The 26,794-nt window shown below is 51.7% G+C and overlaps 3 protein-coding genes across 10 annotated transcripts in view; 2 read left to right on the top strand and 1 right to left on the bottom strand.

Moving 5' to 3' along the window:
* Positions 1 to 5,444, top strand: part of BRCA1 (BRCA1 DNA repair associated) — a 64,384-nt gene extending 58,940 nt beyond the window's left edge. For 6 of the 8 annotated variants that reach the window (XM_027094658.1, XM_027094654.1, XM_027094657.1 and 3 more), the window contains exons 20-23: positions 1,035 to 1,089; positions 2,631 to 2,704; positions 3,084 to 3,144; positions 4,208 to 5,444. In XM_027094658.1, the coding sequence (XP_026950459.1) occupies positions 1,035 to 1,089; positions 2,631 to 2,704; positions 3,084 to 3,144; positions 4,208 to 4,353 (336 nt within the window). In that variant the 3' untranslated portion in view covers positions 4,354 to 5,444. The remainder of the gene's footprint in view (positions 1 to 1,034; positions 1,090 to 2,630; positions 2,705 to 3,083; positions 3,145 to 4,207) is intronic. The other 2 variants (XM_027094655.1, XM_027094656.1) reach the window with 1 other exon arrangement.
* Positions 5,445 to 17,403: 11,959 nt separating this feature from the next.
* On the bottom strand, positions 17,404 to 19,869 carry RND2 (Rho family GTPase 2). Its single transcript, XM_027094451.1, has 4 exons — positions 19,801 to 19,869; positions 19,246 to 19,314; positions 18,435 to 18,569; positions 17,404 to 18,226 (listed from the first exon to the last, which is right to left on the bottom strand). Exons 1-4 carry the CDS (start codon positions 19,867 to 19,869, stop codon positions 17,960 to 17,962), a joined length of 540 nt encoding a protein of 179 aa, XP_026950252.1. The 3' UTR covers positions 17,404 to 17,959.
* Positions 19,785 to 26,697, top strand: VAT1 (vesicle amine transport 1). The gene is made up of 6 exons (XM_027094706.1): positions 19,785 to 20,278; positions 23,241 to 23,448; positions 23,851 to 24,021; positions 24,126 to 24,215; positions 24,774 to 25,015; positions 25,173 to 26,697. The coding sequence occupies exons 1-6, from the start codon at positions 19,868 to 19,870 to the stop codon at positions 25,254 to 25,256; spliced, it is 1,206 nt and encodes a 401-aa protein (XP_026950507.1). The 5' UTR covers positions 19,785 to 19,867; the 3' UTR covers positions 25,257 to 26,697.
* Positions 26,698 to 26,794: the final 97 nt, after the last annotated feature.

Below are 26,794 nucleotides of genomic sequence, written 5' to 3'. Positions count from 1 at the left end.
CTCCTGAAAATTTAGGCAGTAAGCTCAGTGAGGAGAGGCACAACCAGGCTTCCCTTCTAGATTAAAAACAACTTAGGTTGCTGAAGGAACAAGGGCCATTCGTAGAGCAGTGTGAAGGCAGGAACAGATGTTCTGGGGCCAGGAGAAAAGGAGCAGGTACACATAAAATAAACATAGACCTCTCTGCCAGTTAGGGTCAGGGTTAGTATTGATGTATATATCAAATCTGGATAAACATCAAACTTCAGCTGATAGTTTGAATCTCTTGCCATCCAAGCCTTTTATTAAACATAAAGGAGGACCAATTTTTTTCTTCTTGTCTCTAACGAGAAGTAAAATTACCTGCAGAGGTCATCAGGGAAGAGCCTGGACCTGATTGGTGGCAAGGTGGGATGCCCAGCCCTTGAATGACAAAGTATGACTATAGAGTAGATCAAATACATACACACATGAAAAAAAGTCTAAAATCCGTCAGTGTTTTGGACATTGGGCTGATTGTCTCTGGGAAGTAGCAACAGAAATTATCAGGTGGTAAAGAAAAGAAAAGGAAAGTTCTTATGATATCGCTTATATGTAGAATCGTAAAAAAAGGGAGGGGTGCAAATGAACTATTTACAAAACAGAAGTAGTCACAGATATAGAAAACAAACTTATGGTTACCAGGGGGTAAGTCGGGGGAAGGATAAATTGGGAAATTGGGACTGACATATACACACTACTATATATAAAATAGACAGCTAATAAGAACCTGCTGTATAGTCCAGGGAACTTTACTCAATACTCTGTAATGGCCTATATGGGAAAAGAATCTTAAAAAAAAAAAAAGTGGATATATATAAATGTATAACTGAATCGCTTTGCTGTACACCTGAAACTAACACAACACTGTAAATCAACTATAATCCAATAAAAAAAATTTTAAAAAAAGGAAAGTTCTTCATTTTTGAGAGTCTCTATATTGCTTTTTAAAAAACCCATATCTTTTATAACTAATGTTTCTTTCTCTCCACCCCTCTGTCCCTCTCTTCTCCCAGATCTTCAAGGGCTTAGAAATCTGTTGCTATGGACCGTTTACCAATATGCCCACAGGTAAGAGACTGACTGGGAGAACTGCCGAATCCAGCACCAGCCTTTCCCCTACGTCATCATCTTAATGGGGGTTTCCTCATATGGGTGAGATATTCCAGAGGTTATTCTATTTCTCTAGCACTCGTCAGACAAAACCACACCAAAACATTAGCCCATGGCAAAAAAAACTAGCCCTGTGCCCCTTCTCAAGAGCTAGAAGGCAGTGAAGAGTTAGGATCTAGGACACAATATGTTCTGTGCTCAGTGGGGTAGAGCTGCTTTTACTGCCCTTTGGTCTAAGAAAGGGGGGAAATAATAAGTTAGGGAGAAGATACCTTTTGGGTTTGTAAATGTCAAGAAAGAATTCTGCTCCTCCTAAACCATCTCCATTTGATACAGAGATGAGAGCACAACAGCTGCATAAGCCCTGTGGGCCTGGGGCCCCACATAGGCCCAGAGCAGAGGAAGACTCTTGATGAACATTTTCTAATTAAATTTGACACTGAATGTGATGTTATGTTGAGGAGTGCTATGTGGCTTAGCTCGGAAGTTGTGAGGCACTGAGGCCCTGGGGTGTGTCTAGATTTGGTTCATTCTTTTCCAGACAAAGGCTACCCACCTTTTCCTCTGTACCCACTTCTGCCCCCAGGATCAGGTCCTCTTACTCCCCCGAAGTCAGCCTTGGCATCTGGTCAGGGACAGATGAGTGGCAGCAAGAGAACCTGGCAAAGTAATTTTGCTTCTGTCTTTATTGGTTATTGATTGGGTGTTCATGAAATTTCCAAGCGCCACTCAAAGGTTTCTCAGGGTTTTTGTACTTTGGTATAATGAGAACGAGGGTCTCTAGCAGCTGTCATTTTGGAGGTAAGTTAATTGACCTCGGTTCACTCAGCCAAACAGGAGCACCTCAGCAATCCTCAGAAACGGGCTGATGGTAAAGAGACCCAGAGGTGACCAGGAGCCACCCAGTGGTCAGTTCTGCTGCTTTTCCAGGTCCAAGTGGAACATCTCTTCTGATTTTTTCAAGTGATTTGATTCCAGTTCAGCATATAGCCTTTCCCCACTGACGTGCTGAGTCTCTGTCCAGGATGACTTGTATTTTCTCTTGACTGAATGAATTATCTTCCTATCTCTTGACATTTACAATAATTACCACCAAGTTTGGTGCTGTCAGTGGCTGTGATTATCAATCACCAACACAGAATTAGGCAAGGAAGGAGGGATGGTGGGTAGGTAGTTTTTCACAGTGTCTTAGCCAGCAGTTTAGCAAACTAATGGAAATGAGATCTTCGTTTTTTTTTTTTTATTTCTTTCATTTGACTTTCAGACCTTATCTACCAAGTGGCCTTATGGGGACTGATAACCAAAGTAGGTAGCATATCCGTAGCAAATTGACTTAGAATTTGTAGTTTAAGGCCTTTCCGTCCCTTTGGAGCAGAGAAACAGGGACTCCTCCACTGAGAAGTCTTGCTGTAAGCCTTCATCCAGAGGAGTGTGGGGTAGAGAGCCCAGTTAAATATGTAGATTACTGTGGTGATTTTAGGTCTAAATGTCTTATTTAGATCAACTAGAGTGGATGGTGCATCTGTGTGGGGCTTCTGTGGTGAAGGAGCCCTCATCATTCACCCTCAGCCAGGTAAGTGTTTGGTGCCCTGTTCGGGGGAGGACGCTATTCTGTCCTGAGATTGAGCGAGGCAGCACCTTTCAGTCCCTATGAACCCCCCAGTGTAGCCTTAGAAGCCTCACTTCACCCTGACCCTTCTCTGCCCACGTACCTGTGCCAGAAGACTCCGTCTGTAAGGGATAAGTAAGGACTTGAGAGCTACAAATACTAAACAGACCCAGGGAAGGCTCTTTCCCTCTGACCCTTCCTTTTTGACATGTGCCCTTCCCCCTCCTTTGCATGGTTGCCCCCAGAGTAGTGTGCTTCAGCAAGCTATCAAGAAATGGTGAAGTGACTGTCGCAAAAGTCCTGCTCTGATACCCTCAATGCTGTTTCCTTTCTGGGGGTACAGGGTACTCAACCAATTGTGGTCGTGCAGCCGGATGCCTGGACAGAGGGCGGTGGCTTCCATGGTGAGTCTTGCTGTAAGCCTTCATCCAGAGGAGTATGGGGTAGAGGGCCCAGGTTAAGCGTGCAGATTACTGTGGTGATTTTAGGCCTAAATGCCCTGTTTAGATCAACTGGAGTGGATGGTGCACCTGTGTGGGGCTCCGGAAGGCCATAGGCATGTACCTGCGTCATATGGGGTGGGAAGAGTTTGATTCAACACAGGTCACCCGGTGCTTCATTAACATAGTTCTCAGCACATTCTAGGTGCTCAATAAATATTTGTTGAATGAATGGCTAAAATGTCCTTTCAAAACTTTTTTGTTGTTTGTTTTGCATTATAAAAGTACTGCATGGGGCTTCCCTGGTGGCACAGTGGTTGAGAGTCCACCTGCCGATGCAGGGGACATGGGTTCGTGCCATGGTCTGGGAAGATCCCACATGCCGTGGAGTGGCTAGGCCCGTGAGCCATGGCTGCTGAGCCTGCATGTCCGGAGCCTCTGCTCCACAACGGGAGAAGCTGCAACATTGAGAGGCCTGTGTACCACCAAAATAAAAATAAAAAAAGTACTGCATGAACTGTTTCCACGGGGGGGTGTGTGTGCTTAAATATGAAAATTCACCACATAAAATATAAATGAGCACAAACACAGCAAAATAATCCCAGCAATCCCACCACTTGGAGATGATCACCGGAAAATTCTACCAGGCCTGGTTGTGTATGTACGTACACACATGTATTTTATACAAATGTGATCGTGCCCATCATACTGTTTTGCTTTTTCACTTAAGATATGGCAAACATGTTTCCACGTAATTAAATTGCAGTGCTGTTTTGCTCTCTCTGGTGACTTTTCCTTTAACAGATTGGAGCTCATGTTAATAAAGTTGCCAGAGGCTATAGGCTTTCACCAGCAGTCAGTCCTCAGGCTTTTTATGTCCTGAAGCACTGCTGAAGATCAGTGATATTGCTCCTGCCTAAGTCACTCTAAGAACTCATCCAACCAGTTGCCCCCAGTAGATTGACTAGGGTCTGGTCTGGGGAAATGTGAATTGACACTAATCTCTGCTTGTGTTCTCTGTCTCCAGTCATCGGGCAGATGTGTGAAGCACCTGTGGTGACCCGAGAGTGGGTATTGGACAGCGTAGCCCTCTACCAGTGCCAGGAGCTGGACACCTACCTGATACCCCAGGTCCCCAGAGCTGCTGCTGATTCCAGCCTGCCATGTATATAGGGGATAGGGCCCGTCTCTGCAGGACCTCAAGAATGAGCTTAAGAAATGACCTTTTTCCAGGGCCAGGGAAAGGCCTCTTCAGTCCTTCCACAGCCCCGATTCCTAAATATTTTATGTACATCAGCCTGAAAAGAACTTCTGGCTCTGCAAGGGTCCCTTAAAGATTTTCTGCTTCAAGTCTCCCTTTGAAATCTGCCATGAGCACAAAATTGTGGCAACTTTTCACCTGAAAAGAATTTAAAACCATTTAAACCCCACCAATTGAGCAAGATGCTGATTCATTATTTATCAGCCTTATTCCTCGTCCTGGGGCTGTTGGCTTCGAGCTGGAGGCAGAGTGGTTGGTCTCAGGAGAATAGCTGGTTTCCCTAAATTTGTTTCTCAAAACCCTTGTGTTCTTAAAGTCCAGGAGTCAGATCCTTCAATGGAAGGTGAGTACTTGGGGATCTGTGCTGTGACTTAAAATCAGAACAGTCCTTGGACAGCTCTCAAGTGTTGGAGTGGAGCATTGGGGAGGAAATCCAGAGGCGGTAATGGATATAATATGAAATTTGAGGGTTAATTAGAGGAGAGGGGAGTCTTGCTGACCCTGATCTCCAAAAGTCTGGGCTATAGTTGCTGGGCTTCTAAAGAATTTCTTAGCACTCATGTGCTCTGAAACAGCAGAATCTTTTCAAGAATTCTGGTGTCCAAAGAGAATCTTCTAATTCCCCATTAGTGACAAATAAAATGTTTATTGTTGTAGCTCTGATATGTAACCCATTCCTCTTGAAATATAAGATCTCTGATATGAATATTTCATGTCTGTAAGATGATGGATCCCACCAGGAAAGGAGCTGTTTGCTTTCCTTGAGGTAATTTTTTTCCCTTTGCTCCCTATTGCTGAACTGTACAGATTCATAAATAATTTTGTTTGCTGAAGGAAGAGAAAGTGTTTTTCATAAACTCATTATCCAGGACTGTTTATAGCTGTTGGAAGGACTAGGTCTTCCTTAGCCCCCCAGTGTGTGCAGGCAGTAAGGACTTGATTGTACAAAATATGTTTTGTAAATGTGCTTTTCACCTGGAAATAAACTTGGTAGCAAACACTTCCACCAAGTATGACTGTTCTGAAGGCTCACACCTGCAGACTTTCTCAGAGCCTTTTCTCACTGTACTTTCATCTCCTCATCTGTAAAACGGGGATAATAGTAGTACCTACCTCCTAGGGTTATCAAGGGGACTTCAAAACCTTATCATAAAAAAAAAAAAACAAACCTTATCATAGGGCTTCCCTGGTGGCGCAGTGGTTGAGAGTCCGCCTGCCGATGCAGGGGACATGGGTTCGTGCCCCGGTCGGGAGGATCCCACATGCCGCGGAGCGGCTGGGCCCGTGAGCCATGGTGGCTGAGCTTGCGCGTCTGGAGCCTGTGCCCCGCAACGGGAGAGGCCACAACAGTGAGAGGCCCGCGTACCACAAAAAAAAACCCTTTTTATATTTGTTTTCTATTGCTGCCATAACAAATTGTCACAAATCTAGTGGCTTAAAACTACATCCATTTATTATGTTTCGGGTCTCATAAGACCAAAATCAAGGTGCCAGCAGGGCAGGCCTGTGTTCCTTCTTGGAGGCTCTGGGGATGAATCTGTTTCCAAGCTCATTTCATGTTGTCCGAATTGTTCCTTGCACTCCTAGGACTAAGCTCTCTGTTTCCTTGCTGGCTGTCGGCCAGAGGTCATCCTTAGCTTCTAGAGGCCACCCACATTCTGGACTCATGACCCCATACCTCCATCTTCAAAGCCAGCAATGGCTGATCAAATCCGTCTCACTTTTGGAATTTCTCTGACTTCCCCTTCTGCCTCATCTCTGTAACTCCTGTCAAAGAAATTTCTGTTTTTAAGGGCTCAAGTGGTGAGATTGTGCCCACCAGGTAATCCAGGGTGATCTCCCTATCCTAAGGTCCAGAACCATAATTACAGTTGCAAAGTCCCTTCACAGCATTACCTAGCTTACTGTTTGATTGAATAACGCCCAGGGCCAGAAATCTAGGGAGGACGTCTTTGGAATTCTGACAACCACTCCCGTTTAACATGCTTAATCCACTGATAACAGTCTGTATCATTTTTTGTTGGTCTTTACTCTGTTCAGAGATTGGAATTCTCTTTGAGGCAAAGAGGATGAAATCCTTGCACAATTCAATACTGCCTTCCTTGTAAGGAGGGTGGTGGGTAGGTGAGGGGAGAAGTAGAGAAAATGGGACTAACTGCCGTTATTACATTTTCATATCGTTTAGTCTTCATCACAGCTCTGTGAAGTGGGTATTTGTCACCTCATTTGAAGAATAGGAACTGGAAATACAGGATTTTGCTCAGAGTTTGCACAGCTAATAAATGACAATGCGAAGATCCAAACCCATGCCCCTTCCATCCCATCATTCAGCTTTCCACCTGCATCCGTCACTGACCCCAGGTCAGAAGGCACTGGTTCAAGCCTCAAGGGAATTTGGGGAGAGGAGCGGACTGGGAGGGGAACTAGCACTCTGGCTTTATGGCCTGTGGTGGGAGGCGGTAGAAAGTTCCTGCCTCCAAGTGGCAGCTCTCCCTGGGAAAGCAGCCCTAGGCAAGGGGATTTACAGGCTTGGATCGCGGCTACTTGTTTTGTCCACTCCCATCCAGCTTTCCAGCTTAGGGTTTCTTATCTTTCAGCTGTCAGGACCTGCCAGTTCAGCCTTGCCCACTGTGTGACCTCTCTCGGGCCCACGCCAGCTTCCTGTCCACCTGGCAGGGAGTCCGTAAAGGCAGGCAAGAAGCAAGTGCTTCCCAGTCTTCGGTCAAAAATGTCTCATTTCCAGTGACAAGCCATGGCTTACTGGACCCTGGGGGTAAGCTAGGCCTCATCCTGCTGCCCCCATCACTGATGGGTTAATAGAAAAAACAACATCTATGTAGTACATCCTGCCTTCCCAGGAATCCTGGGTGAAAGCAGAGACAACTAAGACACATTTAGAAGTTTTCTGTCATTGTCTCTCAAGGTCTCCCAACAAATGTCCACCCAGTCTGTTTTTCCAGCTCTGCATAACCTCTCCCGGAAGTCAGCTTCTGGCCCTGGCCTCAGGATGATTGGCAGAGCTTAAGAGTCCTATCTGAAGATGGAGTAAAGCTACCTGCTTTTTTGACCTCTGGCTTTAAGATATCCTCCCACTTTTCCATCCCACAGTCTTCAGCCCTTTCTGGGCACAGCTGCATTTTGGGAACTAGTTCCTGTACTGCCTTTATCTCATTTCACAAAATGAACTCTGCAAAGAAGCTGGAAAGAAGGAGAAGAGGAGGGGTTATCATGCAGGTGCAGGGAGGGGGGCCTAGAGAAGAGCTCCTAGATTATCTCCCTCCCAAAAAGTGCAACCAGGATCATCCACAAAGTATCGGCTCAAAAACATGGTGGGGAAGAAGAAAGGAATCAGTGTTGGGGGGTTGGAGTGGAAGGAGCCAGGCTGCCCAGAGTGTATCCTGTGAAGGCTGCGGGGAGCAGATAAGGGCAGCCCCAGAGGCAGGCAGTGAGGAGAGCAGGGCCGGGTGAGGGGGAACTGCAGATCTACCCGCAGAACCTGATAGAGAATGGAGCTCACTGGCCAGGGACTGTGGGAGCTTGCTTATCAACGGCTGTGAGATGGCTGAGCCAGAGGCCCCTGTACCGTACTTCAGGGCTGCCTAGCTCCCTCCAACAGGCTTTAAATCTGCCCATACCAAGGAGAAAATTAAAGAAATGGATCTGGGCAAATAGAAAATTAAGGAGAACTGAAGAGAAAATTGAGAACTGTGGAGAGCACGGATTAGGGAGGTGCAGGAGGAAGCAGATCCTGAAATGAGTCTCAACGATCAGGAAAATCTAAGTAATGGTTTGAGGGGCTAGAAGAAATGGAAAACAGGAGAGACTCCCTGCACATTATGGGGGCCAGCAAACAAGAGCTCTGGAGACCTAGTTTCAGGGACCCAGAATGATAAGGCAGGTTAGGACAGTGATTCTCAAACCGTGGTCCCCTGATGGGGAATGGGGTGGAGGGGGTGGGGGCGGGCAAAACCTGTTAGATATGCAGATTCCAGGGCCTCACTCCAGACCTACTGAATCACAACTAGGGGAAGAGCCCAGCAGTCTGTGATTCTGAAGCAAGCTCAGGTTTGAGAACCACTGGCTTAGTGTAAGGGGCTGCTAATTGGTATAAAACGTTACCTACTGTCTATCTTTTGTCTCTAGGAAGATCTTGGGCCTGTTAAGGAAAACTAAGGTTCCCAAGCTGGTGAGTGGTTCTTATCTACAAAGTTGCAGCAGCTAGCTCCAGTTGACTCCAGAATGGCTCTTTAAACAAATACAAAGCAAAGGACAAAGATTAAATTATATTAGCAACCTAGGAGAAGAGCCAGACTGCTTAAAACAACAGCTAGAGGTTTAGGAGGTTTTATTAATATTTAAATTGCAGTGAAACCACAGCTGTAGCTTTTGACTCCAGCATAGAAATATGCAAATGTGGCTTTCCAAAGAAAGGCAATTTCAGACAGCCCTCCAGGTAATGAGAACAAGTAAAACAAATGATTTTGTAATTTACCTTTATTGACTGATGGAGATCAAGGTACAGACAATCCTTACCCAGCGAGAGTCGGCCACCAGCGGGCCCTGTGAGGGGAGGATGGAAAGCTGGCCTGGAGGGAGAAAGGCAGGGAGACACGGAGTGATGACAGGAAAGGCCCAAGGAGGGCAAAGCAGGAGGCAGGTGGGAGATGACTCAATTAAAAAGGAAGAGAAATGGGGTCTGTGGACCATCGATCTTGCCAGCTCTCAGGAGCAACAACAATAATAATCATAAGCGACTGTCACGTGCCACACTCCTCAGTGCCAGGCACTATTCCCAACTTACCAGTAAGGGAAATGGCACTTCGAGAGGTCAGGCAACTTGCCCAAGATCACACCACAAAAGGAGGTGGCAAGACTTTGATGCAAAGATTTATGTGAGGCTAAACTGTGCTGGGAACCAGTCCTAGGAGGTGATAACAACAAGGTTAATGACTGAGGGGGCCACTACGTGCCCGGTTTCGTAGTGGACTCTGTATGCTAGGGTTGTGGAAGGGAGGGAGGAGGAGCTTACTATTCAATGGGTGGAGCAAGGAGGCCACCGATAACCCTTGCAGAATTGTGTCTTCTGGTTCAGAAGCCCCTTGTGGGCTGTGTGGTGGGCTCTGCCTGCTGTGGAGGCACCTCACGCCTCCATATTATGGGGGCCGACAAACAAGAGCTTTGAGACTTAGTGTCAGCACCCAGAATGCTAAGGCAGTTTTGACATACAGCTTAACGCAGTGATTCTCAAAGCATGGTCCCCTGATGGGGAATGGAAGTGGGGGCTAACGACATAGTCTAGGAGCTTGTTAGATAGCAAATTCCAGGGGCTCACTTCAGACCTACTGATCAGAAACCGGACATGGGGCCAGCAATCTGTGATTCCGAGAAACAAGCTCAAGTTTGAGAACCACTGGCTTAGTATAAGGGGCAAAGCATCTCAAGCTGGCTCTTGGGTAGGATTTGGCCAGGTGAAAAGCCGGGAGATTCCAGAAGTCCCAGTTAAGAGCCCCCAGCTAGCAGAATTAGGGGGAGGATCCAGAAGAAGATTTGGGAGAATCTTCTAAGGATCTATTTCTCTGACCCAGCCAGTCTCCCCAGGCTGTCCCTTCTAAGCCGAAATCCATCCTCACCAGTGCCTCACCTGCTGTTTCCTTTCAGGCACCCTGGCCACCAAATATGGGGACCCACAGATTTTGCTCACAGTCTGTCTTATCCTCAGTGAGTCCTGCTCTGCCAACTCTGCAGGCCCAAATACTGCCCACCCCACCTCCTCCACAGAGCCCTCCCCACTTCCAGGCCAGAATGTCCCCGCTCTGAGCATCCCAGAAGCTTTGCTTTATTTATGATACTTTCTTCCCTCAGTAAGTTATTTTGCACATACTCTATTGTCTCTGTTTGACTAGAAGGTCCTTATGGGTAGGATTAGTATCATTTTATCTTTGTTATAACCCAGCTCTGTTCCTGGCAGACACCCTGATGGGTACTCAATGAATATTTGCTGAATGCAACAGTTAAAGAATGAATGAATGGACTCATTGAGTAAAGGCCTTATCCAGCTGCTAGCCCCACCCTCAAGAACTTTAGTCCTGGAAAACAAGCCACGTTCTGCCACTGAGAGTGCTAATTCCCTTCAATCCCTCCCACCCGTTTTTCTCGTACCCAAATTTACTCCAAAAGCAGTACGAGAGATCTAAACACCCAGGAATCACTCTTCCTCTTCTAAGCCACACCCACAGCTTTCCTCCTCGATCCTCTTTCGCCTATCTAGAAGCCTACTGCTTTGTGATGAATCAAACCAGCACCCACGCAGACAGAGAAGGTGTTTCCTCTCTCCATGTGTCCTCCAGCAGGGCCTCCTCCAGGCTAGATACTCAAGATAGATAAACTGCTATGCCATCATCACTGGAGAAATAATTAGGATGCTCATGATAATCTCTTTGCAAGTTCAAAGCCCTGGCACAACCATTATTTCTCTCTCCTTGCTTGTTCCCTAGGAGATCACTAGGGTAGAGATTGTTATCCCCATTTTATAGGTAATAAAACTGAGGTCCATGGGAATTCCCTGGCAGTCCGGTGGTTGGGACTTGGCATGCTTTCCACTGCGAAGGGCCTGGGTCCAGTTCCTGTTTGGGGAACTAAGATCCCGCGAGCCGAGCCACACGGCAAAAAAAACAAAAGCAAAAACAAAACTGAGGTCCAGGGCCTGGTCAAAGGTCACCCAGTGAATTGATGGCAGACCTGGAGCTGACTAGCCCAGGACTCCCTATTCATTAGAACACAGATGAAAATGCTCTCATTATGGTGTCTGGGCTGTGTCTTGTCTGAGAGAGGGAGTGTGGAATCCAGTTGAGTGCGGGTAGGGGCCAGGGAAGATAAAAGAAAGTTTGTGACCCTGTAAAGTTTTTCCTCTGCAATACTGCAGCAGTTGGCACTGGTTAATTCCAAAAGAGTTTTTGTGGGGTTTTTTTGTTTGTTTGTTTGTTTAAAGCATTACTACATGTCCCAGATGAGGGAGGAGGGAAAAAGAGGTGAATCCAGAGGTAACACAGACACACAGGTAATCAGATGTTTGCCATCTTTTGAAAACAATCTAAAACCAAATGGCAAGAGAAACTCAAATTACAACTTATGTGGGTCTTCCCAGCTGTTAGGCTATAGGACTTCTGCAATAAGCTAGTGCCAAGTGGGCAGAAAATCTTCCCTTGGTGAAGCCTGGAGCTTGGTGAGGAGAGGTCTCTCCTGGAGGCAAAGGGCTTTGGGGGCCGTCTCACGGCGTCCACAGCTGCAGAGGTGAGACGCCTGCTGGTGGGGCCATCCCCAAGTGCCCAGAGACTCTGACAGCCATGGAAGCCAAGATTTGTGCTGGAACCTCCTCTGGTTTCCAACCAAATGTCAGAAAAATTAAGGAAAAAAAATCTCTACAGCAATTCAAGAGGCCATTTCCTAAAGATGTGGCCCCAGGGCTGTGCTGGGGAAAGCAGTGATGATCTTCCCCTTCCCACCAAAGCCCGAGCTTTCTCCCTGGGCTCCATTCTAAAGAGCAGGCCTTGTCCTCTTCACCCCAGGCCAGCTCTGGGCTTTTCTCAGCCTTTAGCCCAACACCAACCTCCATTACTCCTCGACCCTTTGCTGAGGCCTCCGCAGCTTCCCTGTGCCACTGGAGCTTGTAGGGTGTGGAGATGGGCAGAAGGGCATGACACCCACGCCCAGAGGGGTGGTGGTTGCACAACAGTGTGAATGCACTAAATACCACGGAACTGTACACCTTAAAATGGTTAATTTTATGTTATGTGAATTTCACCTTAATTAAAAACAAAAACCGAGCTGCCCTGGGAGCTCTGTGGGGGTGGGGAGAGAAGCTGGGCCTCGTGGAAGCTGTGAGGGTAGAGCCCCCTTGCTGGGAGTGGCAATGAACGACAATGGGAAGGGCAGTCTGGGCCTGCCCCCTCCTCCTCCAGGACCAGATGGGAACTGGGGCTAAGGAGAAAGGCCCAACTGGGGCGGCGCTGAAGAGAGGCACTCAGTGAAAGCAAGGAGGCCGCAGCCGCCGCTCATTTGCATCATAAGTGATTAGTTTTCCCTGCTCGTCCCTCATTAGGACACAATGGACAGTTGTTTGCTGGCGCAGCAGATCTATTTACCAAGGGAGGGAGGACACAGAGCAAGAGTGACCGATGGGCCATAGTAAGTTGCTGGGGGGGGGCGGGGGCGATCCCGCCTCCTCTCCCCTGCTCCCCCCACCAACCCGCTGCCACTGGGACTCCTGTTCCCACACAGTGCGAAGGGACCCAGAGGGCAAATCAACCCCTCATTTTACAGATGAGGAGAATAAGATGCTAAGAGAGGATGAGACTTGCTAAGGTCAAACAGCGAGCATGGCAGAGCCGGGGCTTCCGGAATCCACAGTGTAGATTCTAGACTCTCACTCCAGGGCTCACTCCACTGCTTGCAGTACCTTCTCCATTCCCAGCTTGCGTCTCTGTGTCTCTGTGGTCTATCCTTCTGTTCCAGGCCTTGGGTTCCATCACTTCTCTCTCCTCTGTCTATCTAATCTCTTTCTCTGTTCCTGCTCCTCTCTGTATCTTTACCCCCAGGTTTCTAGGCAGCCGGGATAATTACTAAACTTCTAATTCGCCCCTGCCCTAAGGAGCGTGTGTCTGGCAGGAGAGGCAGCAATTTTGAAACTGTCTTGGTGTGTTTTAGGGATAGGTGGGGAGAAAACAAATATGTGTGGGGGCCTATTGTAAACCAGGCACTAAGACAGACACATGACACATTTTATCTCATTTCTTCCTTTCAGTCTTGCAAGGTGGTGTTCTTGGAGACGGGAAAATGAGAGGCTCAGAGAGGTTGGGTAATTTGCACAAGAGCACCCAGCTGGCAGATGGCAGCTATCTGATTCAAAAACCACCTCACACCCTGGCGCAGGGGCTAAGCAGGGTAAGGGCCCCCTGATTCCAGGCTCATAGGAGGCAACAACCTTGCTGAAGGAGGCCACTGCTTTGTTGCTCCCCTCTGGGCAGCACCTGCCTCCCCCCTCCCTCCCTTCAGGCTCCCACCTTCCTCTGGGCCCCTTCTGCATGGTGGTGAAATCGCACAAATGCAAGCTTTTGCCCCTGGTGGGAGTGGGGGACTGGGGAGATAGCAGTCAAGAGGGAGAAACCTGACAGACCCAGACGGTGGCAGTCTCCCTCCTGCTGACGCCCCCTCCCACTTCCCTGTCTGCCCCTCCCCTTTGTGGTTCAAGCTTGCCAGCCACTGCCTCTGTCTCATTGTGCTCTGGGGGAAGGGGAGAGTCAGTGAGTGGGTGTCTGTGTGCATGAACATAAGGCCTCTGGGTTCATTCTGACACTGAATGAAAAACTCACCAATTATTCGTCCAATCTCATTAATATGCAGACAGACATCTGTTATTTAGGAGTCAACAGCAGAGGCATTTTCTTGGGGGGAGGGGCACTTATGTACGTGTCCCTCTTGTCTCTTTGGCTGCAGGCGGGGGTAGCTGCTTGGGAATCACCCCACATGCCTGGACCTGGTGCCTCCCCTCTCTCTGACCCTCACCCCCAGCCTTGAGGAGAGGGAGTTGGGGATTGGCTAGAAATGGAGAGAGACCTGGGAACCCAGCTGAAAGGGGGAAAGTGGGGAGAGGGGCTGCACTGTGTAGAAGAAACTCCTTTGTTGGCAGAGAGGGAGGGGGGGATACTCAGAAGAGCTGAACCCCTTTCCTGGGGAAGAGAGAGTAGTGTAGGGGGCAGCTGTACCAGGACTGCCTGCCAGGGTCCTGGTGTCCACCAGGAACCTGCGGGACATGACCCCTTCCCCCCACCTCCCACAGCCTGCAGGACCAGTCTGCGTGTATCTGGAGTGGGGTCACTATGGCAACCTGGTGCCCTCACCCAGACTTCAGAAAAGGTAATGGGGGAGTTCAGAAAAATGGGGGACCAAAGGATGTCCTTTGGAGGAGTCACTAGACCTCTCTCTCTAGCCCTCAGGATAGGTATGGGGACGAGACACCTGACCTGCCCCTTCCTGTCTTCTGGCCTTCCTCCAGTCTGAATCCCAAGAGGCCCTCTCCAAGAAGCCTTTCCTTATTCCATCAGGCCCAGTTCAGAGGCACTCAAGCCTGGATGTGCAAGTTGTAAAAAATAAAGGTCGGTATCAGTTCAGCCCCCTTTAAAGGCTCAAACAACTTTTCTACATCCTTTCTCCTCTCTGAATCCTCCTCAGCAACACAGTGAGGCAGATGTGGCAATCAGCTCCCTTTTCCAAGTATGAAAACTGAGGTTCAGATGCCTGCAGGGCCTCACTAAAGGCTCCCCAGGGAGGAAGCAGCAGAGCTAGGACCCAGGCCCTCGGACCTCTGCCTCCAAATATTAAGCGCTTTTCATGACTGTCCCTCCTGGAAAGGCTGGAGTCATAAGGGGATGACCCTCTGTCAGCTGAAGCATTTCAGGTGTTAGACCAAGTCCCCGCCCCTACCCCATTCCTTCCTTCCGCCTCCTCCCTCCATGGCAGGCTGACTGCTGAGGTTAAGAAACACTGGCAGCAACACAATGTGATTAGTTGTTTATTTCATTAAATGATTAACGAGGCTACATTGTTTCCCAAAGGGGTGTCCAATTTGTGGGGAAACAGCTGCAGAGGAGGAAGCTGGGACTGACTCCTGCATCTGGGGTGAGGGGAAGGTCCCCTCCTTCCAGCCTGCAGGGGCCTTTGAGGATCTAGGAACAGCCCCATTCCCTCCTCTCACCCTTTGGGCTCCTCAGCCCAGAGGCACAGACCCCTCTGTAGAGGAAATAAAACGTCTGGCAACCCAGACCTGCAGAGGGGACCAATATCTGTTCCCGGTGGTACTGGAAATGTATTATAAACTTTAGGGGTTCCTCCAGCTGATTTATCTTCCTAATTATGTTTGTTTTAGGCAAATACTGAAATGTGTTTGCATTCCCTGAGCATGGCAGGAGAGGGAGGTTGGGAGAAGAGAGGGGGTGCAAACACTCCGTACTTTGAGCCTGGTTTGTACCAAAGTTCAAAGTGGAGATGAGAAGCCACAGACAAAATCCCAAGACAGTGGTATATCAGGCCCCTGTGGGGGAAGGGTCAGGCCTCTGGGACCAGACTGAGGTCCACCTAGCTGAGCCCCAGCGCTCTCCAGCACCCTCAATCCAGGACTCAGTATCTTTGCAGAGGATGCTGGAGTCAGCCCCTAACCAGGTCTCAGTTTAAGAGGGTAGGGTGCCCGGTGCCTTTGAAGCTGTCCCAGAATCCTTGAGGAGATTGGCTGAGATGGACCAGGACAGGGTCTTGGAGGAAGAGGGAGGATAAGGAGTGTTTGATGAGGCAGGAGTGGGTGGGGATTTCCTTTCCTCTCAAGACTGGGCCCTGGCGTAGGGAAGGGAGAAGCTATTTTATTTGTTTGTTTCTTTTTTGGCCACACTGCCTGGCATGCAGGATCTTAGTTACCTGACCAGGGACTGAACCCGTGCCCCCTGCAGTGGAAGCACAGAGTCTTAACCACTGAACCGCCAGGGAAGTCCCGAGGGAGACGCTATTTTAAATGACACATCACAGAGCCAAACCCCCTAGACACCCTCCCTGCGCCCCCCACCCCACCCCCACCCCAGCCCCCCATCACCTCATCCGGATAACCATCTATCCAAAAACCAAATCTGGTCCCTTCATTCTCTGCTTGAAATCCCTCATGCTGCCTCACATCCTCCGCATGAAGCCCTGGTTCCCTTGTGGGCCCTGCAGCGGCCTCCCTGTACCTTCCTAGCCTTGTCTTCCGCCCTCCCTGCCATGGCAGCCCCAGTGGTGCCATGCTCTTCCTCATCTCCACGTGTTTGCACATGCTGTACCCTCTGCTCAGAGTGCCTTTCCCGCCCCTTCCCTGCCTGGCAAACTCCTCTTCAACCCTCAAGGACCTGGCTCAGAGGATGGGCTTCTGAGGCTGTAAGGAGCTTCCACAACCAGGGAACCATCACACCTGGGGTACCTCTCTTCCCCACCGGGCTGGCCTCCAGAGCACAGAGACTGGTCCTTTCAGAATCCCAAGCCAGTGTCTGGCACACAGTTGGTGCTCAGTACACATTTGCTGAATGAATGAGGGAAAGATGGGCTGTGAATTAGGTGGGGATCCCAGCAGATGGGAGGGTAAGGTCTGTGTTCTCTCCCAGAGTGTGTCTGAAGAACTGGCTGGGGCTGGGGGAGGGGAGAGCCACGGATGGTTCCTGGGGGAGAATGTCACCGAAAAGAGGCCAGTGGGATCAGAGCCAGGGAGGGAATACAGGACAATGTGAAACCAGACTCCGGAGAAAACAGACCAGCACTGTCTTTCCAGACAACAAGTGCTCTGGCCGGCCCCTCCACCGTCTTTCCTTCTGTAGGGGGTTGGGGAGGTGTGACCCTCAACTCACATCTTGTGCTCCCTCCAAAATCATCAAGGAGCTCAGGATGGAAAGAGGGAGAGAGCCCCTGCCCCAGCCTCCAAGGAGACCCCAGAATCAAACTACTGTTCCCTTGGGAAACCACTCTGTACAGGGTCACCCTGATGTGGAGGCTTTTGGTGCCCTCCCTACACCCACAGCTCCCAGGGCACCAGCAGATTCCAAGTTGGGGCTGGACATGGTGAGCAAGCGGCCTGGACCACTTCAGCCGGATCCTTCCCACATTAGCAGGGGCCCCAGTTGGGCTGAGTAATGAATTGCACATCAGTCCACTTTAAAACCCCCTAACGGCTTTAGGATCGTCTGGCTCATTAACTGACATGAATATTCCCAAGATATCTCTCTCTCCCGCCTCTGGCTCCGAAAAGGACACTGCTGATCCAACCCATGGCTTTTTCCTCTGCTCCGTCTGTGGGCATCGACAGGGAAGTTCTTACTGAAGTCTAACTTTCCCTCCTGCTGCTAGAGACTGGTAGATTGTTTTCTTAGAAAGCAACAAAACTAAAGCCACAGTCGTTTTCCATGGACATGGGCTTTATTTGGGGACTCTTGGGGGAAGGGAGGGAGGGAGCTAAGACTGGTGGGTAAATTGGGGGAGAGGCTTCTCAACTTGCTTTTTAATTTAGTGCATGTTGCCTGGAGGTTAGGATGAGTGAGAACAGCTGTAGAAGTGAGAGGAGAGGAAGAGGGAAGGTCAGAGAATGGACACTTTCCTTGGGGAAGGAAGCCAGGACCAGGATATGGGAACTGAAGGTGGGGAGGGAAGGCACCCTTCATATACTGAGACTCAACCAAGGTCACCGCTTGATGCCAGCTTCCCCAACCCCCTGGCCCCATCCCAGCTCCCAGCCCAGATGCCTGTTCTGCTAGTTCCCTCAACTTGCCTTGGAGAGGAGCTGAATGAGGATGTGGGGAATGGCGGTACCCTTCTGCCTCCAGCTTCCCTGCCCAGGAGAACTGCTCACTCGCCCACCCTAAAGTCCCAGCCAGAGTCAGGAGGTCAGGAGGCCGGTGGCCAGCAGGGGGACAACTGTGCCTACACCTTCCCTCCTCAGTCTGCCCACGGGGCCCTTCACATGAGGTTGCAGCTCTTGGCTCTATCCTTGTGTATCTCGCCCTCGTTTCCGGTCCCATTCCCGTTTCCCCGGTCCGGCCGTCCTGCCAGCTGAGTAGATCGCTGAAGTCCCCGGCGTGAGTCAGTACGGCGCAGCTGCCTATGGCCCCGGCCGAGGGAGGCCACTGTGGCCACGTGGAAGACATCTCTGACGCTGCGCTCAGAGGACCGGGAGGAGCACTCCACGTAGGACACGGCCCCCACCTGCTTGGCCAGCACAGTGCCCTGGAAGGATGGAGTGAGTGGAGAGAGTTACAGGGCTTAGCCTGCAGCTCAGCAAGGGGCAAGGAAGCTGAGGGCAGGGGGTGGTCAAGGGATCAGGTCAGAGGCCAGGGCAAGGGATTAGCCAAATAGGGTGTTTTCAAATCAGAGGCTGAGAGGGGCAGAGGTGAGAGGTCTAGGCTGGGACTAGGTCAGAGATCAAGGGTCCCACCTGTTCATGTGTAACAGGGATAAGCCTCTGCTTGGACAGCTCCCTCAGTGTGGCCAGGTCGGTCCGCATGTCTAGTTTACAGCCAACCAGCACAACCTTGGCATTGGGGCAAAACTCCTGAGTCTCCCCTTGCCACTATTTGGAGGAAGAAATCAGAGTTATGCAGGGGTAGAAGGCAGCACAGGGTGAATCCTTGCTCACAGCATGCAGAAACCATGCACCTCTCTGGGCTCTCCCATGTAAGTAAGCAAGGAAGTGAGAGTGGTGGGCTTGGGCTGAAAGCAGGAAGGGTGTGGGAGAAGGGAAGGGAGGAGAGGGCAGGGGTGGGGCCCTGCTTCTACCTTAGTGGCCATGAAGGGTCTGCCATCCCCTTTCCCAAATTTGCTCCTGGGAACAGACCAGTCCCGCCCTCCCTTCCCCTCCCTGGGAACTGGGGCTGCCTTAGCCGACTTCTGTCCATTCACCATGGGCTTTTCTCATGGAGATAGGGGCCTGGAGAGGAGACCACAGGGCTTTCCTGAGCTCCAGCAGCAGCATTCCTATCCCCTCCATCTGGGGCTCCCACACCCAAGGAGATGGGGAGGGTGGACGAGAAGTCCCTTGAGTACTCCTCCCTGTTGTCCCCCATCTCCCCCAGATGCCATATCCAGCTCTGAGGACGGATTTCCAGGAAGTCAGGGGGGGATTGGGGAGGGGGAGAGCTTCACACACACTCTCCCTGACGGCCATGCTCAGCTGTAATTCCCTCCTCCTGGCCCATGTGTTTTCTGGTCCCCGTCAGTCTAGCCGTCCTGCTTCCCTAGGCTCCCACCTTCTTGAGGACACTGTCCAGTGTTTCTGGTCGGCTAATGTCAAAGCAGATGAGCACAGCATCCGAAGATTAATTAGATTAATTAGAGCAAGCAACACCATCACCATTTTACAGAAAGGACAATTGAAGTACAGAGCTTTAACAAAGTCAGATGGCTCGGTCACCCTGCTCCAAGTTTGCCACTGCAAGCAAAGAATGGGTCTCATATGGGTCGTGTCAGAGCCTGAGGAACAACTCGGTTGGGTTCCGCTCCACAGGTGGCTGGCTCCCCACATCTGATGTAAGCTCAGGTTTTGGGATCGTCCTTCAGACTGTCCCTTAATATATTTTTAGCTTAATTATTATGAATAAATAAGTAAATTAACTCGCAGTCTTCATGATCCCAAGAAGGACCTCGCGTGGGCCCGTACCCAATAAGCGCCTCCTCTCCACTTCTCGCGCTCGCGCCGCACCTGCACGGTGGCCCTGGCCCTTTAAGTCCGCGCTCGAGGCCCCGCCCCCGTCCCGGCGCCCCGCCCCGCCCGCTCCGAGTCGGCAGCCTTAGCAAGTCCTGACTCGCGCCCCGCCTTCCCCAGCGGCGCACTCTCGGTCCAGCTGTGCGCGCACGTCGAGCGTCCCAGCCATGTCCGCCGAGAGAGAGGTAGCCGAGGCGGCCACCGTGGTGGCGGTGGCCGAGGCAGAGGCTGGAGAAGATGCCTCTTCGCAGCTCCCGAAGGCGGAGGAGGCAGCCGGCGACGCCCAGCCACCCGCGGCCTCCGAGGGGCCCGTCGCCCCTTCGCCGCCGCCGCTGCGCTGCCTGGTGCTCACCGGCTTCGGTGGCTACGACAAGGTGAAGTTGCAGACCCGGCCGGCCGCTCCCCCGGCCCCCGGGACCGGCCAGCTGACGCTGCGCGTCAAGGCCTGCGGGCTCAACTTCGCCGACCTTATGGCCCGGCAGGGGCTGTACGACCGGCTGCCGCCGCTGCCCCTCACTCCAGGCATGGAGGGCGCGGGCGTGGTGATCGCTGTGGGAGAGGGAGTTAACGACCGCAAGGTGAGCGGGCCAGTGCAGGGCAGGGCAGGGAGAGGCTGCGCGGGCCACGGGGCAGTGGGGCACGAGTGGGCGGGCGCCATAGGTGTGGCAGAGCCGAGGAAAACTGGCACGAACCCGGGTAGACGGGCATGGAAGACGTAGGAAAGGAGCCTGTGCTCTGAGGCTCCTGGAAAACTGGATTTATATTTGGGGGTGGGAGGTTGAGATGAAGTAATTGCCCCCTCCCCAAACATTTTAATTGTGGCCGCCGCCCCGAAACGGTGCTGGTGCTGGGTGGGTGGGGAAACAATAAGGAGCCTATGCGCATGCGCACAATGACCTTTAAGGCCCCCTCCCACCACCCGTGAAACCTATCCTGTACCCCTGCCCACTAAACACTCCGCGGGTAATTGTGGTCTGTGACTCTGAGTGACGGTCGGTACCTTTTTCCCGCGAGGGAGCCTGAAGAGCTATATAGTCGGGGTTGGGCGGGGGCGCAGGGCCGTGCCAGAGCCCTAGTCACATGCAGCCCCGTGGTCTGTGGGGGTGTGAGGCGGCCCCTCCCAGAGCAGGGCCTTAGAGACAGGCACGCCCATCATGGAGGAGAGGGAGTCTGCCACCCCTTCCTCCCGCGCACCGGCCTTATACTGCCAGTCTGATCGGGGGTGGGTGGGGGTGAGAGTGGGGACGGGGTGGGGTGGGGTGGGGGGCGAGATTGGGTGTCTGGATCTTTGTCTTGGGCTCTCTGTCTCCCGTGACTGCACTGTCTCCTCCTCCGGTGACTCAGCCAGCGGACCACGACCCCGGGCTGCCCTTGGGAACTTTGGGCGGAACCCACCTCTGTCTTCTCGTAGAGGACCCTCTACTGAGAAACCGGGCCGGTGCCCATTTGGGCTGGGGAGGGGGGTGTGGCACCGGGAGCAGGTTGGCCCAGCTCTGCAGGTCTGTGACTCCTTTTTGTTTATCATTAATCTTGGCGACAGCCCCAGGCACCGGAGAGTTTCAAATGGTCAACTTTTTGAGAGACTTGGGGTGAGGCCTTTGCACGTCATTTGTTTAGGGGTTTCTTTTCAAATCTGGCCCCTGCAAGAGAGACTCATCAAATGCAGACTTTCTTCTTGCCAGACCTGCGGGTCCCAGAGCTCAGAGCTGGAATTTTTGGATTTATTGTACAGGCATACGTCTTCTTCCTCCTTAAAGGGCTTCTCTGTGGAATCAGCTCTGGCCCCACCCTTTCCACTGACTTCTAAATAATCCTACTCTAAGAAGGTGCTAAGAAGAATTTTTTTTTTTTTTTTTTTGGTTGGGGGAGTAATAGTTCATGTTACTGCTGAAGGCCAACCACCTAACCTCTTCTCCCCACACTTTCCGCTTCGTAAATACAGGATATCCTGTCCAGGGTAAGAATATGATGTAAGAGGCTGGATTCGGAGGGGAGAGCCCCCGCTCCCTCCTGATATCTGGGCTGGGGAAGGGTCATGGGCCTGCCCTGTAATGGGCTGAGGGGTGAGCATTAGCCTGGGTAAGTGGACCTTGTTCTGGGCCAAATCTGCGACTGGCCACCACCTGGACTGACCACTACACTTTCCCCAGCTCTCCTGGGTTATTTCTGAGTCCACTAGTCCTGAGTCCTGGGGTGGGATGCTTCCATTGCTCAGACCTCGTCTCAGGCCAGTGCTTGCAGAGAAGGGTCCTACTCTGCCCTCAGTACTCCTCCTCAATGGAGTGTGGACATGAAAAAGGGTATGTGTGGGAGTCCCATCCCCCTGCCCCATGGATCCCAAGTCTCGTTAATGTACAGAATTCCCATCATTCCTGGCAGGGACCAAGACAGACTCGGATTGTCCTGGAACAGCACCCACACCTCCCTCTCCATGCTCTTCAGAGGACCATGAGAGGCCTTCCTCTGGAGACTGACCCCTTTCCCCTTTCCCCTATCCTCCCCTTGACCCCAGTTCTTAAACTGGAGGGGAAGGTTCTGCTTCCTTTGCTCCCTTTCCCTCCTGCAAGGAGGCTCTTGTGCAGGTGGCTGAGGGTATGGGGAAGGGGAGGGGGGATGCCTTTTCCTGGTAGGTGGGATTGTGTGGCTCTCCTTGGCCATCACTCCTCCCCCCAGTCTCTGGGTGAAGCTTCTTTCTGAGCCCCCAGTGGCGGCTCAGATCCTTCTCCTGAGGTAACAGCCCTAACTGCTCAGAGGCCTTTACCTGCACTTTGGTCTGGCCCTTACAGCATACGGCCCTCTTCCTTCAGTTAATGGATTGGTGACCTCCCCTCCTTGCTTCTGATATTGTCATCATTGTTGTCCTTATTATCAGCTAACACTACGAAGTTCTTACTATGTGTCAGACATTAGGCTAAAAACCACTGATTTTTTGCTACTTAATCCTCATTAACTGCCCTGTTTTACAGATAGGAAAACTGGGGCTCAAAAAGGTTAGATAATTTTTATTTGCCCAAGGTCATAGTGTCAGTAAACAGTGGAGCCCATTTTTTTTTTAAACCTAAGCAGTTTGGTCTCTTCAATATTTCATGCTGCCCTAACTTGTAAGCTTCTTGCATTCAGGGATCTTACACAATAATAAAGTGTAAGATCTGTAAAATGGAGATAAGGATAGTATCTTCCTCAGGGGGCTGACGTGAGGATTGAGCGTTTATATGTAGAGCACTTACAATAGGGCCTGGCCTTGGTAAGCAGTCAATAAAGATAAGTTGTTATTGATGATATTATTATTACTATTGTTATTATTATAACCATTACCACGAGTACTGCTGCTGCTTGTACTATTACTTCATTGCCAGGAAGAGGGCCTTGTGCATAGTAGAAGGTCATAAATTACCAGTGGGTGAATGAATGAGTGAATGAATGATGCTCTTTTTCCATTCTTTTTTTTAATTTTTTTAATTAAAGTATAGTTGATCTACAATGTTGTGTTAGTTTCTGCTGTACAGCAAAGTGAATCAGTTTCTTTTTCCATTTTTCAAGGTCGGGGACCGGGTGATGGTGTTGATCCGGTCAGGCATGTGGCAGGAGGAGGTGACTGTGCCTTCGGCCCAGACCTTCCTAATGCCTGAGGCCATGACCTTTGAAGAAGCTGCTGCGTTGCTGGTCAATTATATCACAGCCTACATGGTCCTCTTTGACTTTGGCAACCTACGGCCTGGCCACAGCGTCTTGGTACACATGGCTGCAGGTGACAGGCACCCTCCATTTATCCCTTTTCCTTACCCAACCCAGATCTCCTTCCGGGCCTCTTCCCTGCTGCTTGTCTGGACTGTTGTCATGGCAACACTAGCTGCCTCGGCCTATGGTGCCCAGAGGCCTCTACAGTGTTGTTGCCGTGGTAGCATTCAGCCACCAGGTCCAGCCTGGTGTGCTACACATAGCAACGTGCCCTTGCCCAGCACCCCCTCCTTCCCAGCCACCTTCCCCCCAATTCTCAATCTTGGAAATTAGACATGGAATGATGGGAGAGAAAGCCTCAAGATGAGCCCAGGCAAAATGAAGGTGATGGGCTGGATCCTTGAGAGGTGAGAATGGAGAGTGGTGGCTGGACGACTCTATATCCCCCCTTTATGAAAGTGTCTTGCTTTAGGGGGTGTGGGTATGGCTGCCGTGCAGCTGTGCCGTACAGTAGAGAACGTGATGGTGTTCGGAACGGCCTCAGCCGGCAAGCATGAGGTGCTGAAGGAGAGCGGAGTCACACACCCCATCGACTACCACACGACTGACTACGTAGAGGAGATCAAGAAGATCTCTCCCAAAGGTGGGGTCAGGGAGTGGGAAGGGCTAGGATGGCATGGGACAGGGAGGGGCGTCTCCAGATCTGTGAATCCTAATGCTCTTCCTGGGCCCCCTACTTTCTGACAGGAGTGGACATCGTCCTGGACCCTCTGGGCGGGTCAGATACGGCCAAGGGCTACAACCTCCTCAAACCCATGGGCAAAATAGTCACTTATGGTGAGTTGGTGGGCCGGGCTGGAGGGGGAGTTAGGGGAAGCAGGGTGGGGTCTGAGGGGTAGGATATAGGGGCCCAGGGCTTTTGAATGCAGAACGGACAGAGACTCTGGCGCTCTGTGGGAAGCATCACGGTTAGCCTGGTGCTGGATGTTGCTTTCACATCGCTCCCTCCTGGGTGTAGCTACTCGCCTTCTCATTCATGAGTCATAGCAAGTTCTGTGTTCTCTCTGTGTTCTTGTTTGGGGATTATTCCTGATGCAGTGTCAACCAGTCTGCCTTCCTCTGTCCTACCTCCTGGGCTTCTTGGGCAAGTTGCATTTCCATTTAAAAAACTACTTCACACCAAAAATAAACAAGTATATAAAGCTTAGAGCAATCTTTGAGTCGGCTAGAGTCCATCTGGGCCAGGTAGCCAGCAGGTGGGAGGTGCTCCTGTCACTCCCGGGTGCCGGTATGGATAATTGTAAGGGGCCCGCGGGGGGCAGATGAGCTTGGATCCAGACACACAGGGATGTGCCTGGCACCTGGATTCACAGGATGTGTCTCCTCGTCCCTCAGGAATGGCCAACTTGCTAACGGGCCCCAAGCGGAACCTGATGGCCGTGGCGCGCACATGGTGGAATCAGTTCAGTGTGACAGCTCTGCAGCTGCTGCCGGCCAACCGAGCCGTGTGTGGCTTCCACCTGGGCTACCTGGAGGGCGAGACGGGGCTGGTCAGCGGTGTGGTGGCCCGCCTCGTGGCTCTGTACAACCAGGGCCACATCAAACCCCACATCGACTCCGTGTGGCCCTTCGAGAAGGTGAGTGTGATGGCCCTGCAGGGAGGGCCTGGATAGGAGCCGTGAAGGCTGGGGTCCCTAGGGGAGGAGTCGTGGGAGGAGGAGGGCTGACTCCTTTAGGCCAGCTCCCTGGATGGGCCGAATGGCGCTGGGAGCAGAGTCTTGTCTTCCTCTCCAGGTGGCGGATGCCATGAGGCAGATGCAGGAGAAGAGGAACGTGGGCAAAGTCCTCCTGGTGCCTGGGCCGGAGAAGGAGAACTAGGCAGGGGGCTGGGAGACCCTCAGGGCCCGGGGAAGAGAGAAGCTGGGAAGCCATGTGCTGTTGGCCACCAGACCCTCGCGGTTCATCCTCTATCACAATGCGCTGCCCTCTTTCCCCCCAAGGTCTCTGCGGTGATGTCCTCTCCCCTGTCCTGTTCTTCCTCTTTAGTCAGGGCTTCCCCCTCCCCGCTTCCTGCCCTCTGAAGAGGTTGGGAAGTGACCACTTGGATGTCTGGGCCCTGCCAAGGGGACAGGGAGGGTCAGAGAGAGGCCGGCCACTTCCTGCCCCCACCCTTTCCCCGGGCCTCGCTGTGCTGCTTTTGTGCCAAGGTTAGCCAATCCCTTCCCGTCCTGTTCCCTGTGCTTCCGCCTCCGCCTCGTCTGCCCTCCTGCCCCCGCCCCACACCTCCCCAAAGAATCGAAATGCCAGCTCAGGATATGGGGCCAATCTGTGTGAGTCCAGCATGTCCCTGTGTCGCCCTAGTGTCCCTTCAACCCGGGCCAGCCAGCGCCCACCTTGTAAGGCCTCGTCCTCTTGTCCCCAATTTCTCGAGCACAATCGGCTTCTCCCACCTCCAGGGGTTCTGCCACTCTCCAGCAGGGGTGCCCCTTCCAGCAGGGGCGGGAGTCAGACCTGCTGCCCTAGGTCACCACTCTATGGGAGGGACACGGAGCCCCCTCCTCTTCACTGAGTTCTCTGGATTTGTTCTCAGTGCCTTAGCAATGGAAAGCTTGCTTGTGTGTGTGGGGGTCCCTGCCTCACACCTCCTGCCCCCGTCCTCCCCAGTGCCTTCCTTGTTCTGCTGGAGCTGGGGTTTCGCTGCTCCCCAGTCCCATAGCACTGCCAAAAATCTGTGTGTGTGCCGGTGTGTGGGGGGCCAGCCCCTAGCCTCCGGGGGCCTGTGCCATGTCCTGTCTTCTGGGGCTGTCGTTTCTCTATGGTGGTTGAGGCGGAAGAGGCGGGGCAGCTTTTTCAGCCTTGCAGCTAAGTGTGCCACTTACCAGCCAGAGCTCTGAGAGGCGATGCCATCTGCCTCTTGTTCTGGGACCAAAGTAAAAATCGAAGCACGTTCCCCATGTAGTCACGGAGGCCCACTGTCTCCTCAGAGCAGGGAGGCAGCTTTTCAGACTCAGCCCCAAACTTTGTTTACAGGGGTGGGGAGATGGAACAGGGGGTCAAAGCGGAGGTTTAGGACCTGGGCCACTGGAACCAAAGTGGGGACTTCCCGGGGCTAGGGGTGTAAGTCCCTCTGCCCTTGGATCTGGAATTAGGGCGGGTGATTGCCCAAGCCACTGCCATTGGGAGGTGGGGGGAGGGGCTCAGCCTCTTCATCTGAACGAGGCCTAAATGTGTGAAGTGCGATTTTCACTTTTGTGTACCCACCCCGTTATGGTTACCGAAGCTGCCTTTGTGTTTGTGTCAATAAAAAGCCAAACCCTGGGTGCTGGATGTTGCCTCTGATAGTGGACGGGAAGGGGAGCTTGTGGAAGGCCAGTGCTGCTAGTGGAAGGCTAGGGTTTCTCCCTCCCCCTAGCCTT

Source organism: Aethalodelphis obliquidens, unplaced genomic scaffold, assembly GCF_003676395.1.
Source record: "Aethalodelphis obliquidens isolate GAN/ISIS:26980383/991018 unplaced genomic scaffold, ASM367639v1 scaffold89, whole genome shotgun sequence".
Taxonomy (NCBI): domain Eukaryota; kingdom Metazoa; phylum Chordata; class Mammalia; order Artiodactyla; family Delphinidae; genus Aethalodelphis; species Aethalodelphis obliquidens.
This window is presented reverse-complemented; position numbering and strand designations above follow the sequence as displayed.